Source organism: Phocoena phocoena, chromosome 9 (genome assembly GCF_963924675.1).
Source record: "Phocoena phocoena chromosome 9, mPhoPho1.1, whole genome shotgun sequence".
In the NCBI taxonomy this organism is placed as follows: Eukaryota; Metazoa; Chordata; class Mammalia; order Artiodactyla; family Phocoenidae; genus Phocoena; species Phocoena phocoena.
The window spans coordinates 93,925,531-93,937,678 of NC_089227.1; the positions used below are offsets into that span (position 1 = coordinate 93,925,531).

Sequence of the window (12,148 nt, forward strand, 5' to 3'; positions counted from 1 at the left end):
TTATTTATTTAGTTTTTAGTATTTTCCGCCAGCTTAATGGCGTTTAATTAACAAATAAAATTGTATATATGTAAAGTGTACAATGTGATAATTTGATATACATATATATCATGAAATGATTATGAGAATCAGGTTAAGTAACGCATCCATCATTTCACGTAGTTGCCATTTGTGTACTGTGTGGTGAGAATGTTTAAGATCTACTCTCTTAGCAACTTTTAAGTATACGATACAGTATTATTAACGACAATCACCATGTTGTACATTAGGCTCAGAAATGTATTCATCTTATAAATGAAGGCTTGCCACCTTTGACCAGCATCTCCTCATTTCCCCCACCCCCTGACACCTGGTAATCACCACTCTACTCTCTGTTTCTATGAGTTCAACTTTTTTTTTTCTTTCAGATTCCACATATAAGTGAGATCATACAGAATTTGTCTTTCTCTGTCTGGCTTATTTCACTCAGAATAATGCCTTCTAGGTTTATCCATTTTGTTGCAAATGGCAGGTTTTCCTTCTTTCTCATAGCTGAGTAATATTCCATTGTATGTATAGACACCACACATTCTTTATCCATTCATCTGTGGACAGACACTTAGGTTACTTCAACATCTTGGCTACTGTGAATAAATACTGCAGTGAACATGGGAGTACAGATATCTCTTCAAGATGCTGATTTTGCTTCCTTCAGGATATATCCTTCAGGATATATACCCAGAAGTAGAATTGCTGGATCATACAGTAGTTCTATTTTTAATTTTTTGAGGGAATGCCATACTGTTGAGTTGGCCAAAAAGTTTGTTCTGGTTTTTCCGTAACATCTTATGGAAATTTATATTCCCCCCAGCAGTGCGCAGGGTTCCCTTTTCTGCACATCCTTGCCAACACTTGTTATCTCTCATCTTTTTCATAAAAGCTGTCCTAACAGATTATGATTGCGGTTTTGATTTGCATTTCCTTGATGATTAGTGTTGCTGAGAACCTTTTCATGTACCTGTTGGCCATTTGTATGCCTTCTTTGGAAATATGTCTGTTCAGGTCCTTTGTCCATTTTTAAGTCAATATATTTGTGGGTTGTTTTTCTGTTTTTTTTGCTATTGAGTTGTATAAGCTCCTTATATACTTCCGATATTAACTCATCAGGTATTTGATTTACAGATATTTTCTCCCATTCTGTAAGTTGCCTTTTCATTTTGTTGATTATTTCCTTAACTGTGGAGAAGCTTTTTAGTTTGATGTAATCCCACTGGTTTATTTTTGCTTTTGTTGCTTGTGCTTTTGGTGTCAAATCCAAAAAAATCATTGCCAAGACCAATGTCAGGGAGCTTTTTCCTGTGTTTTCTTCTAGGAGTTTTATGGTTTCAGGTTTTCCATTTAAGTCTTTAATTCATTTTGAATTAATTTTTGTGAGCAGTGTAAGATAGGAGTCCAGTTTCATTCTTTTGCATGTGGATATCCATGTTTTTCTTTTTTCTTAGATTCATCCCCCCCCCCGCCCCACCCCACCGCTTTCCCCCCTTGGTGTCCATACGTTTGTTTTCTACATATCCACGTTTTTCTAACACTGTTAACAGAAAACTGTCCTTTCCCCATTTGTGTTCTTGACACCCTTGTCAAAGATTAATTGACTGCAGATGTGTGGGTTTATTTCTGGGCTTTCTGTTCTGTTCCACTGGTCTATGTGTCTGTTTTTATGGCAGTACCATGACTTTTAAATCAGTATGCTGGGGAGAGGGCCACTTCAGCAGTCAAGAAGTTGGCTACCACTGCGTGAGCCCTACAGTGCATCGGCCATTAGAGGCAATACTGCCACCTTGAGGGCATTTGGAAATCTGTGGGACAGTTTTGATTATTGCAAGGGGAGCACCAAGTGACATTTTGTAGGCAGTGACCAGGGATGCCCAATTACAGGGGATTTTCCACCAAGAATTTTCCTGCCCTAAATGCCAGTTGTGCCCCGATGAGAAATACTTCATTAGGGGGTCTCAATGTTTGTTAGGTAGCACATAAGATATTCTCAATAGATAGAATGATTTTAACTATTTATATTAATAAGACCCACTTGATGAGATGAGTGGGCCTGAGGCCACTGGATCTGAAGCTTAGATGTTTAATACAGTAAGCCTGGCATGGAGCCTAGGAATTGCATCTTGGTAGCACACAATGGATTGTGGTAAGTAATCCTGGGACCAGACATGCAAGTGGGTACATCATGAATTGAGGACTAGGGAAAGTGAGGACAGAAGCAATGAGGCAAAGGTGGAATACAGACAGGAGTGAGGCAGAGCCAGTACCTTGGAGAACAGCAGAACATTTTTAATTTCATGGGTAAGGGTCAGAGCACCTTTAGTGGGGTTAATAGATCATAGTCAAGTTTCTCACTTGTATCTCATTTGGGATTCAGTTATCACTTGGACACGGCTGGTATTGACTCTGTTTATTCCAATTCTCCACTTCCCTCCTCTACTCCATGTTTCTAACCCTGCCTGAGCTGGAGCTCTCTGTTTCTGGTGAAAGGTTCTATTTTGTTGGGTCCATGTTTCTACCTCCATTTTCTAACAAAAAGGCAACCTTGGCATGCCTCCCTTTCACGAGATGCTCAGTGGTGTGGCTCACTACCTCAAAAGTTCTCTGTGAGCTGGATCCCTGTACACTAATCCATTTCTGGTTTGTTCTTTTTGGCCTTTTTTCTAGACATTTGGATTCCACTTGCCTTTTGCCTATCATGTTTAGGTACTGGAGGTTCCCTAGACCAAGTCCTTTTCTGTTTTTTCCTCCCCACCCACACTTTTGCCACCAGCATTATTTAACTTTTTAACTCTTGAAATGCACTGATGAACACAGAGGAACCAATTTACTGAGACATACAAACGACCATAAAGCTCCATAACAAGCATCATAGCTATATAGAAATTTAAGAATATTTGCTATTGCTAAGTGGTGTGAATTTACAATTATGCTCTAAACATTTATCTTATGTCAGCTACTAAGCTAAGCATGGTTGGGGAATACAAAGGTCAACAAGGGCCTTGCTCTCAAAGGGGCTATAGTTCAGGAGTTATACCTTGGGTCCATTTTCCAGGTTAAAATAAAGACAGTTTTTTATTATTTGAAGAAGATAAGAGAAAGGGGAGTTGAAACTTCCTCTTTGAGTCCTCCCAATTTAGTTGACACACAACTGCACTTTTCAAGTGATTCTGAAACCATAGAAAACCCAGATACATATTAGTTAGATAGTCTTATGTAATAAAGTGCAGTCTTACCTCTCACCCTTTTTTCCTACTGGGAATGAGATAGGAGAGGATCAACTGGATGTTTCTTTACAGCCTGTTGACAATGCATCTGCTGTCTTCCCCTTTCAAGCTGCAGTCTCCCTGGCTCATGCTTTGTCTTTGAGGAGTGCTTAGGAAATCGCAGGACAGAAGTTGAGGGGTGGGTGTCTAACGATGGAAAAAGTGAGTTCAGGGTGTTGATGGCTACCATTCATGTTGATACAAAGAGGAAAACAGTCCGTGGATGCTTTCCAAATGGTAAGAAGGTGTCTCATTTGTGCTCATTTGTGTTCTTTGAGCTCATTGTATTTCAAATAAGCTAAGAACATTACTTAAGCCCATAACTTTGGATTAACTATCACCACACAGTATAGGCTTTGCATGAGTTAAGCTTTTAGGAAATGCCTGTTTTCTGTCTAATATATTTGTTTGGGACAAATAAATTGTATTTACTTTTTACAGCAATACCGAGCTTATGTGGCCTTCCCAGACTTTTTCCGTAATTCAACCATCACATGGTGGAAAAGGGAGTTGAGAGAAATGTACACCAATCCACGGGATCCAGAGAAGAGCTTGAAGTTTGATGGCATATGGATTGTAAGTGTGTGTGTTTGTGTCTGTGTACATGGGGGTAGGTGTGTTTCTATCTCTGTGTACCTAAGCATATGTATTACTGATCATCAGAAGGGGTAATAATCATCCAAGACAGACTTTGGACATATCAGACTGCAGTTCCTCCAATCTGGAGTGGACCATTCTGATACTCCTCATACCTTGTACCTTGTCTGAAGTTCTTGCTGTAGAATTCCAAGCTGATTACCAGGAATTCCTTGGAACTGAGCCTTCCTCACACCCTGAGTGAGAATTTTTTTTCAAATCCACCAGCCAGTCATTCTGTAGGGCTTAATTGATCTTTTTCAAGCTGGATTTGATGAATCTCCCTGGGCTGGTATCTGTGGAATTACTGGACGGTGAACAATTATTCTCTGCTTCCTTGTCTCTGAGTTAACAGTATATAATTCTTTTTAAAAGTAAAGTATTCCTATGTTGGACATTTCTAGGATATGAATGAACCGGCAAGCTTCGTGAGTGGGGCAGTCCCTCCAGGCTGCAAGGATGCCTGTCTGAACCACCCTCCCTACATGCCATGTAAGGACCCTTGGCCTCCTCTACTGGCAGCACCATGGCTGCAGGGAATGAGCTGCAAGAGTCCAGCAGCCAGACATTTATCCTGATGTTCAGGGACATCCTGACTGACACTCTGGTTTTGGGGGGACCAAAGACAAACACACTCCAAGAACTTTACCCAGTTGGGTGTGGGCAAGTTATTGGCCCCTTTGGGTAAGTTTCTGAAATTTTTTTCAAAAAACAGTTAACTGTGGTGATGTCTCCAAAGGATCCCACAGCTAGGTGTCTTACTTCTTCAGGCTCATGTTAATCCCTCCACAGGAATTTATTGTGTCACCAGTGGGTGGAAAGTAATGGCCTCACCTTATCATGGAGTCAATGACTTTGGCGTTGTACTTGTGTTCATATCTTGGTTCCGGAAATTATACTCTCTATGAGTTGTGTGACCTTTAGCAGATTACTTGCTATTTTCTAATCTCAGTTTTTTAAACTGTTAAAGGAAGATAATGATATCTTCTCCATAGAACTATGATAAGAATTACATAAAATAACATACATGTTAAAAGCCTAGGTTGGAGCCTGTCACTCAGTAAGTGTTTGACAACTGCGTTCTTCCCCATGCCCCTGCTTTCTCCTGGGGAACCCTCCGGGGCCCTGGATGTTGAAAACACCTGCGAGTGCCATTGTAGCTCAGAGCCGTGCATGTTTCCATGCCCCTGGGGAGGAGAGGGACCCATGCAGGGGTCAAGTTAGTCTTATGATCCAGAGTCCAATCCCATGAGGAGAGGTCAAGGATAAACAGGATCAGGCAGGGGTGGATTTCACATCACTAGATCTTTCTCCTCAGATTTGGAGTCCAGGGACAGGGGCCTGAGCAGCAAGACCCTGTGCATGGAGAGCCAGCAGCTCCTGCCTGACGGCTCCCCGGTGCGGCACTACGACGTGCACAGCCTGTACGGGTGGGCCCAGACCAGACCCACGTACGAGTGAGTCATCAACTGCCTTCTCCAGTCGGGACAGCCTGCAGGGACGGCCAGGGACTGATGAAGCTACACTGCTCGTCCTTTCATTCCCTCTTCCAAGAGTTAAGAAGACTTTAATTATAACTCTGTCGCAATTCTCATTTATTAAATACTCATGAGCATGGAGCCAGACCCTGTGATCCTAGTTAGCAGGACAGATGTAAATAAGGCGTGGTCCTTATTTAAGTAAGAGACTAATAGTCCTAGTGGAGGAAATACACGTGGAGACATAAGACATAAGACACCACGCAGCGTGGATGATGCTATAATAACTTTACTTATTGTAAGGGAACACAGAGGACTGGATACCTCTTTCCTTTTTTTCAAAAGTGACTCACCTCTATTAGAATTTATTTTTGTCACTCTTGTTGGGTAGCCAACTGGTGTTCTACTTAATTATCACTGTCCCATTTTGTGTGCTCATTCCATGCTTAATAACAAATGTCCTAAGGAAAGCCTTATAAAGGAATTCATCTTCTTCCTTCCCAAATATATAAAACTAAGTATTGAGTAAATAAATAGCAAAATTCAGTGATTACCTATTATTTTTAGGTGATCTGGTGAGTTTATTACATTGTGAAGTTTTTTTTATATGAAACACTATAAAGCACAATGTAAAGACACAACTTTTAATATTATCACCATCATATGGATTCAGTCAGTGAGGAACCTCATGGCTTAGATTTCCATATTCCCTTCTGTGACACAGGAGATATTTTGTCACCATGCCCTAGGCTCAGGAGCTCTGGGAGGAGAAGGTTTGTGGCCTTTCCTCACCTGCTGTGCCCTAAATCACTCCCTTGTTCCCCTCCGAGCAGAGCTGTGCAGGAGGTGACGGGACAGCGAGGGATCGTCATCACTCGCTCCACTTTTCCTTCTTCTGGCCGCTGGGGAGGACACTGGCTGGGTGACAACACGGCCGCGTGGGACCAGCTGAGGAAATCTATCATTGGTGTGTGGGCTGCTGGGAGAGGAGAGAAGTTGGGGTCTTCGATCAAGGCTTCTCCAAGGAGGGAAGAGGAGGCAGGTCATGAGTGCCTTGTCTGACACAGCTGTGGTTCTCGTTGCAGGCATGATGGAGTTTAGCCTCTTCGGCATATCCTTTGTAAGCGTCCTTTGGATTACTCCTAATCACCAAGCAGATGGTGATATCTTTCAGAAATCATTAACGGGCCCATTTTATTCTACCCTGTTTCAGACAGGAGCAGATATTTGTGGATTCTTTCAAGATGCTGAATATGAAATGTGTGCTCGCTGGATGCAGCTGGGGGCCTTTTACCCCTTCTCGAGGAACCACAACAGCATTGGGGCCAGGGTAGGACATTGAGCTCAGAGCTCAAAAGTTCTGTGTTACCAGGAACACAGACTCCCTTTTTGAACTACAAGTAATGTAGTCTATATTCCCCAAGGACATCTTCAAAACCGTTAAACCCTCATGTTTCTTTTTTTAAATTTGATATACTTATATATTGTGAAATGATTATCACAGTAGGGTCAGTTAACACCTCCATCATGTCACATAATTACCATTTCCTTTTTGTTGTGAGAACATTTAATATCTATGCTCTTAGCAACTTTCAAGTGTATAATACAGTATTGTTAACTGTGGACACCATGCTGTACATTATATCGCCAGAAATATTTAATTTATAACAAGAAGTTTTTACTCTTTGACCAACATCTCCCCATTTCTCTCACCTCCCAGCCCCTGATAACTACCATTCCAAGTCCTAAGAGGGAAGTTTATAGAAAAAGGAAAGATATCAAATAAGCAACCTGACTTTACACCTCAAGGAGCTAGCAAAAGAAGAACAAACTAAGCCCAAAGTTAGCAGAAGAATGGAAATAACAAAAATCAGAGCAGAAATAAATAAAATAGAGACCAGAAAATAGATCAGTGAAACTAAGAGCTGATTCTTTGAAAAGATAAACAAAATTGACAACGCTTTAGCTAGATTTCTTAAGACAAAAACAGAGGAAGCTCAAATATAAATAAAATTGTAAATGAAAAAGGAGCCATTATAACTGATACCACAGAAATATAAAAGATCATAAGAGACTACTATGAACAATTATATACTGACAAATTGGACAACCTGGTTGAAATGGATAAATTTCTAGAAACATGAACCTACCAAGACTGAATTATGAAGAGCTAGAAAATCTGAACAGACCAGTAATGAGTAAGGAGATCAGTAATCAAAAATCTCCCAACAAAGAAGAGCCCAGGACCAGATGGTTTCCCTGGTGAAGTCTGTAAAACATTTAAAAAGGAATTACTGCCAATACTTCTCACCTCCAAAAAATTAAAGGTTTGGGAACACTGCCAAACTAATTTACAAGAACAGCATTACCCTGATACATAAGCAGATAAGGACACTACAAGAAAAGAAAAAGAGGCCAATATACTACAAGAAAAGAAAAACAGGCCAATATCCCTGATGAATATAGTTCTAAAACGTTTTAACAGAATATTAGTACAATGAATTTGACAGCACACTGAAAGAATGATGCATCATGATCAAGTGGGGTTTAACCGTGGGATGCAAGGATGGTTCAATATATGCAAATCATGTGATATACCACATTAATAGAATAAAAGATAAAAGTCATATGATCATCTTAATAGGTGCAGGAAAAAAAAAGACTTGACAAATACAACATCCTTTCATGATTAAAAACTCTCAACAAATTGAGTATAGAAGGAATGTACCTCAACATAATAAAGGCCGTATATGACAAGCTCACAGCTAATATTATACTCAACAGTGAAAAGTTGAAAGCTTTTTCTCTTAAGATCAGGACAAAGACAAGGGTTCCCACTCTCCTCCTATTCAACATAGTACTGGAAGTCCTAGTCAGAGCCATCAGATGAGAAAAAAAAAAGTATTCAAATCAGAAGGGAAGAAGTAAAATGGTCTCTGTTTACAGTTTATATGAACTTATATACAGAAAATCCTAAAGATGTCACCAAAAAACTATTAGAAACTAATCAATGAATTCAGTGAAGTTGCACAATATAAAATCAACATACAGAAATCAATTTCCTTTCTATACACTAACAGTGAAATACCTGAAAAAGGAATAAAGAAAACAATCCCATTCACAATAGCATCAGAACACAATAAAGTACTTAGCAGTAAACTTAACCAAGAAGGTGAAAGATCTGTACACTGAAAACTGTAAGACATTGATGAAAGAGACAAGTGGAAAAATATTTTGTGTTCATGGAACAGAAGAATTAACATTGTTAAACTGTTCATACTAAAACCATCTATGAAGTCAATGTAATTCCAATCAAAATTCTAATGTGATTTTTCACGGAAATAGAAAAAAAAAATCCTAAAAGTTGTATGGAATTACAAAAGACCACAGACAACTAAAGCAGTCCTGAGAAGGAACAAAGCTAGAGGCATCAGGCCTCCTGATTTCAAACTATATTATAAAGCTATAATAATCAAAACTACATGGTCTAGTAATCAAAACAGTATGATATTGGCATAAAAAATAGACTAATAGACCAATGGAACAGAATCAGAGCCCAGAAATAAACCTTTGCATGTACTGTCAACTAATATTTGACAAGAGAGCCAAAAATACTCTGTGGAGAAAACATAGTCTCTTTAATGCATGATGTTGGTAAAACTAGATAATCACAGGCACACTCACAAAAATAACTCAAATCTTACCACACTCACAAAAAATTAACTCAAAATGGATTAAGACCTGAAACCATAAAACTCCTAGAAGAAAACATAGGGGAAAATCTACATGACATTGTTCTTGGCAATTTTTTTTTTGATATGACACCAAAAGCACAAAGAACAGAAGCAAAATTTTAAAAGTGGGACTACATCACACTAAAAAGCTTCTGCATGGAATCAACAAAATGAAAAGACAACCCACAGATTGGGAGAAAATACTTGCAAACTATGTATCTGATAAAGGGTTAATATCTAAAATATATAAGGCACTCATGCAACTCAATAGCAAAAAAAAAAAATCTGATTTAAAAATGGGCAGAGGAACTGAATAGACATTTTTCCAAAGAAGATATACAAATAGCCAACAAGTACATGAAAAAATCCTCATGTTTCAATGAATCAGTATTCTTTCAGTTTGGGCATTGTACCAAATATATACCCCACCCCCCATTTCTTATGGGGAATTTTTTCAGCTGTCCTGGGAAAGCTTCAGTGACCTCTTTTGGTCTATTAAAAATATTCTTTGAGTCTCATCTATAGTCATCGTTGGTTTAGCTTTGTTTGATCTTCATTTGGAATAAATGTTCAGTTATCTCCTTATGTCCCCCAGGTCCCCTAAGTTGAGCCCTGAACACTTTTTTTTCTCCTTAGAGGCAAGACCCTGTGTCCTGGGATTCTACCTTTGTGACTATCTCCAGAAGTGTTCTGCAGACCAGATACACCCTGTTGCCATATCTGTACACCCTGATGCACAGGGCCAACACGGAGGGCAGCACTGTCGTGCGGCCTCTTCTCCATGAGTGAGTGTATAGCGAGGATACCAAAGACTAAGCGATAATTTTATTCTGTATGGTGGCAGTTGAAGAAAACAATTTTTCCAAATTAAAGGCATGACTGCCTTTGCCGAAAGCTCTCTAGGCACAGACTGTATGTTATTACTCCTTTTAGCATGGTGTCAGTCACACCGTAGATCTTTGGTAAAAGACTACTGATTTTTTTTGAAAAATTTCAGAATGATATACAGTACAACACAGAATAATTTCTTTCTAATTTGGGCCTGTAAAGACCTACGTATCCTTTATAGTAGCTCAGGTCACGAATCCAGGGGGATATCTGAGGAATGGAGACCATTCTTGTGTTAAAATGTGCTGTGGTTAAGAAACGTGTGGAGACATTGATAGGTGAGAACGTGTCTAAATCCAACCATTTCTGGGGTTTGAAGAACATGACATGTAGAAAGTGAGCATGTATCTAATTAAGGTTGACCTAGGGAAAGAATAAAGGATGGCATAGGATGTGGCTGGATTTCCAACTTGGGTCTGAACTTGAGGAGTTTCTTCAAGGCCTCCATCTGGAGTCCTGTAGGGGTCCTAACTGTGGTACCTTGGTTTCCCTCTCCAGGTTTGTGTCAGACCAGGTGACCTGGGATATAGACAGTCAGTTCCTTCTGGGCCCAGCCTTCCTGGTCAGCCCTGTCCTGGAGCCTGTGAGTATGGAGGCCTCTGATGAATAGAGGATCCCAGCTATGAGGCCAGTGACTAGTCGAAGAGAAGAGGCCTCATCTGATGGGGTCCTGAGATGTGGTTTCTTATTCTACCTCTGTCTCTTCCTCTCCCTCTGAGCTGAAGTTCATTACTTAGGTGTTCTGGTCCTCAGCTCCCTCATCTTTAAAATCAGTATAACGAATTCTGATTCATTGGATAATCAAGAAGGAAAAAACCCTTTGATACATTTGAAGATATAATCATTTCTTCTTTAACTGAAAGAAGGAGTATGAGTCAGGTGGAGACAGTACTATAAGGAAATCCTTGCTATCCTCTATCACCATTAAAACAAAACTTTTCGGGAGGATTGTTTGTGTATACTTTTGTATACAAAGCAATGTGTATACTTTTGTTGCTGGCTAGCTCTTCCCTTCCTCCAAAAGGGGTCCTTAGGCAGCCATTTCTTTACTTCATTCATCAATGATTAGGCTTCTGATTAAAATAACAGTTAACTGGATCTTCTCCAAAACTTACTGCACTAATCATAATTTCTGAAGTATTGGTGCCGTAAACCTACAATTTTTTTTTCTGCTCTAGACCCAGCCTCAGTTTGTCTCTTTAGAGAGGGTATGGGATAAGTCTATAAGTAAATGATGATTTTTTTTCCCCCCTTAAGTCCCGGATCCCAAAGGGTTTTACAGAAGCCACCATTTTTGGTTAGGCAGATCTCCCCAGTTTGAGAAGGGATCCAAGAAGGGAGCCTTCCCCAACACTGGTGACCTCTAGAGAGAAGAGGCCTGTGGGTCCAAGGCCATTACATTGTTTTGACCCCTTTACTCTGCAAATGGTTACTCTGCCCTAGAGAGCTGAGCCTACTGCTCATGCCTTGTTTTTTTTGTTGTTGTTTAATTTTAGAATGCAAGAAATGTCACTGCATATTTCCCTAGAGCCCGCTGGTATGATTACTACACGGTAAGTTTTTCTGATTGTTTCTATACAACCTGGGGAAATGATAGCATGCACAGGCTTTAGAATCTGACAGACCTCAGGTCAAATTCTGGCTCCGTAACCCACTTGTTGTGTGTCTTGGACATGTCACTTTTAACCTTGTAGCCTCATTTTTCTCACCTCCACATGGGGAAAGACCGCTTCCTCACAGAATTGTTCTGAAATGTGTGAAAGCATCTCCTGTAGTGCCTGGCTTTCTGTGGGTGTTCTTTATGTGTTAGTTTTTATCTTTCCTCATACCACCACTATTCACAGTGGTGTAAATGGTGGACACTGGTAAATGCTTGAAGTTGTGCTGGAAGCTATGTTTTTTGTTTATATTCTCCCTGCTAGACTGGAAGTTCGTAAGTATTAGGAGCCTTTTCCCCTCTGTCTTTTTACATAATACCTTCTTTTATAGCATAGATGCCCAAAGAGGAGTTGTTAAATGTACTTTCCTAAGGTAAGCAAGGCCCTAGGCAGTATGTAAAATGTACACAGAGGTATAAGGCCTGACTTTTGTGAGCTGGTGTAATGCAAATGCATTT

The 12,148-nt window shown here is 39.9% G+C and overlaps 1 protein-coding gene across 1 annotated transcript in view; it reads left to right on the forward strand.

Annotated features, from left to right (window-relative positions):
* Positions 1 to 12,148, forward strand: part of LOC136127961 (maltase-glucoamylase-like) — a 76,970-nt gene that overhangs the window by 54,379 nt on the left and 10,443 nt on the right. Inside the window, exons 34-42 of the mRNA XM_065883596.1 lie at positions 3,738 to 3,872; positions 4,337 to 4,424; positions 5,251 to 5,389; positions 6,244 to 6,377; positions 6,496 to 6,530; positions 6,624 to 6,740; positions 9,781 to 9,929; positions 10,531 to 10,615; positions 11,529 to 11,585. Coding sequence (XP_065739668.1) covers positions 3,738 to 3,872; positions 4,337 to 4,424; positions 5,251 to 5,389; positions 6,244 to 6,377; positions 6,496 to 6,530; positions 6,624 to 6,740; positions 9,781 to 9,929; positions 10,531 to 10,615; positions 11,529 to 11,585 — 939 coding nt within the window. The remainder of the gene's footprint in view (positions 1 to 3,737; positions 3,873 to 4,336; positions 4,425 to 5,250; positions 5,390 to 6,243; positions 6,378 to 6,495; positions 6,531 to 6,623; positions 6,741 to 9,780; positions 9,930 to 10,530; positions 10,616 to 11,528; positions 11,586 to 12,148) is intronic.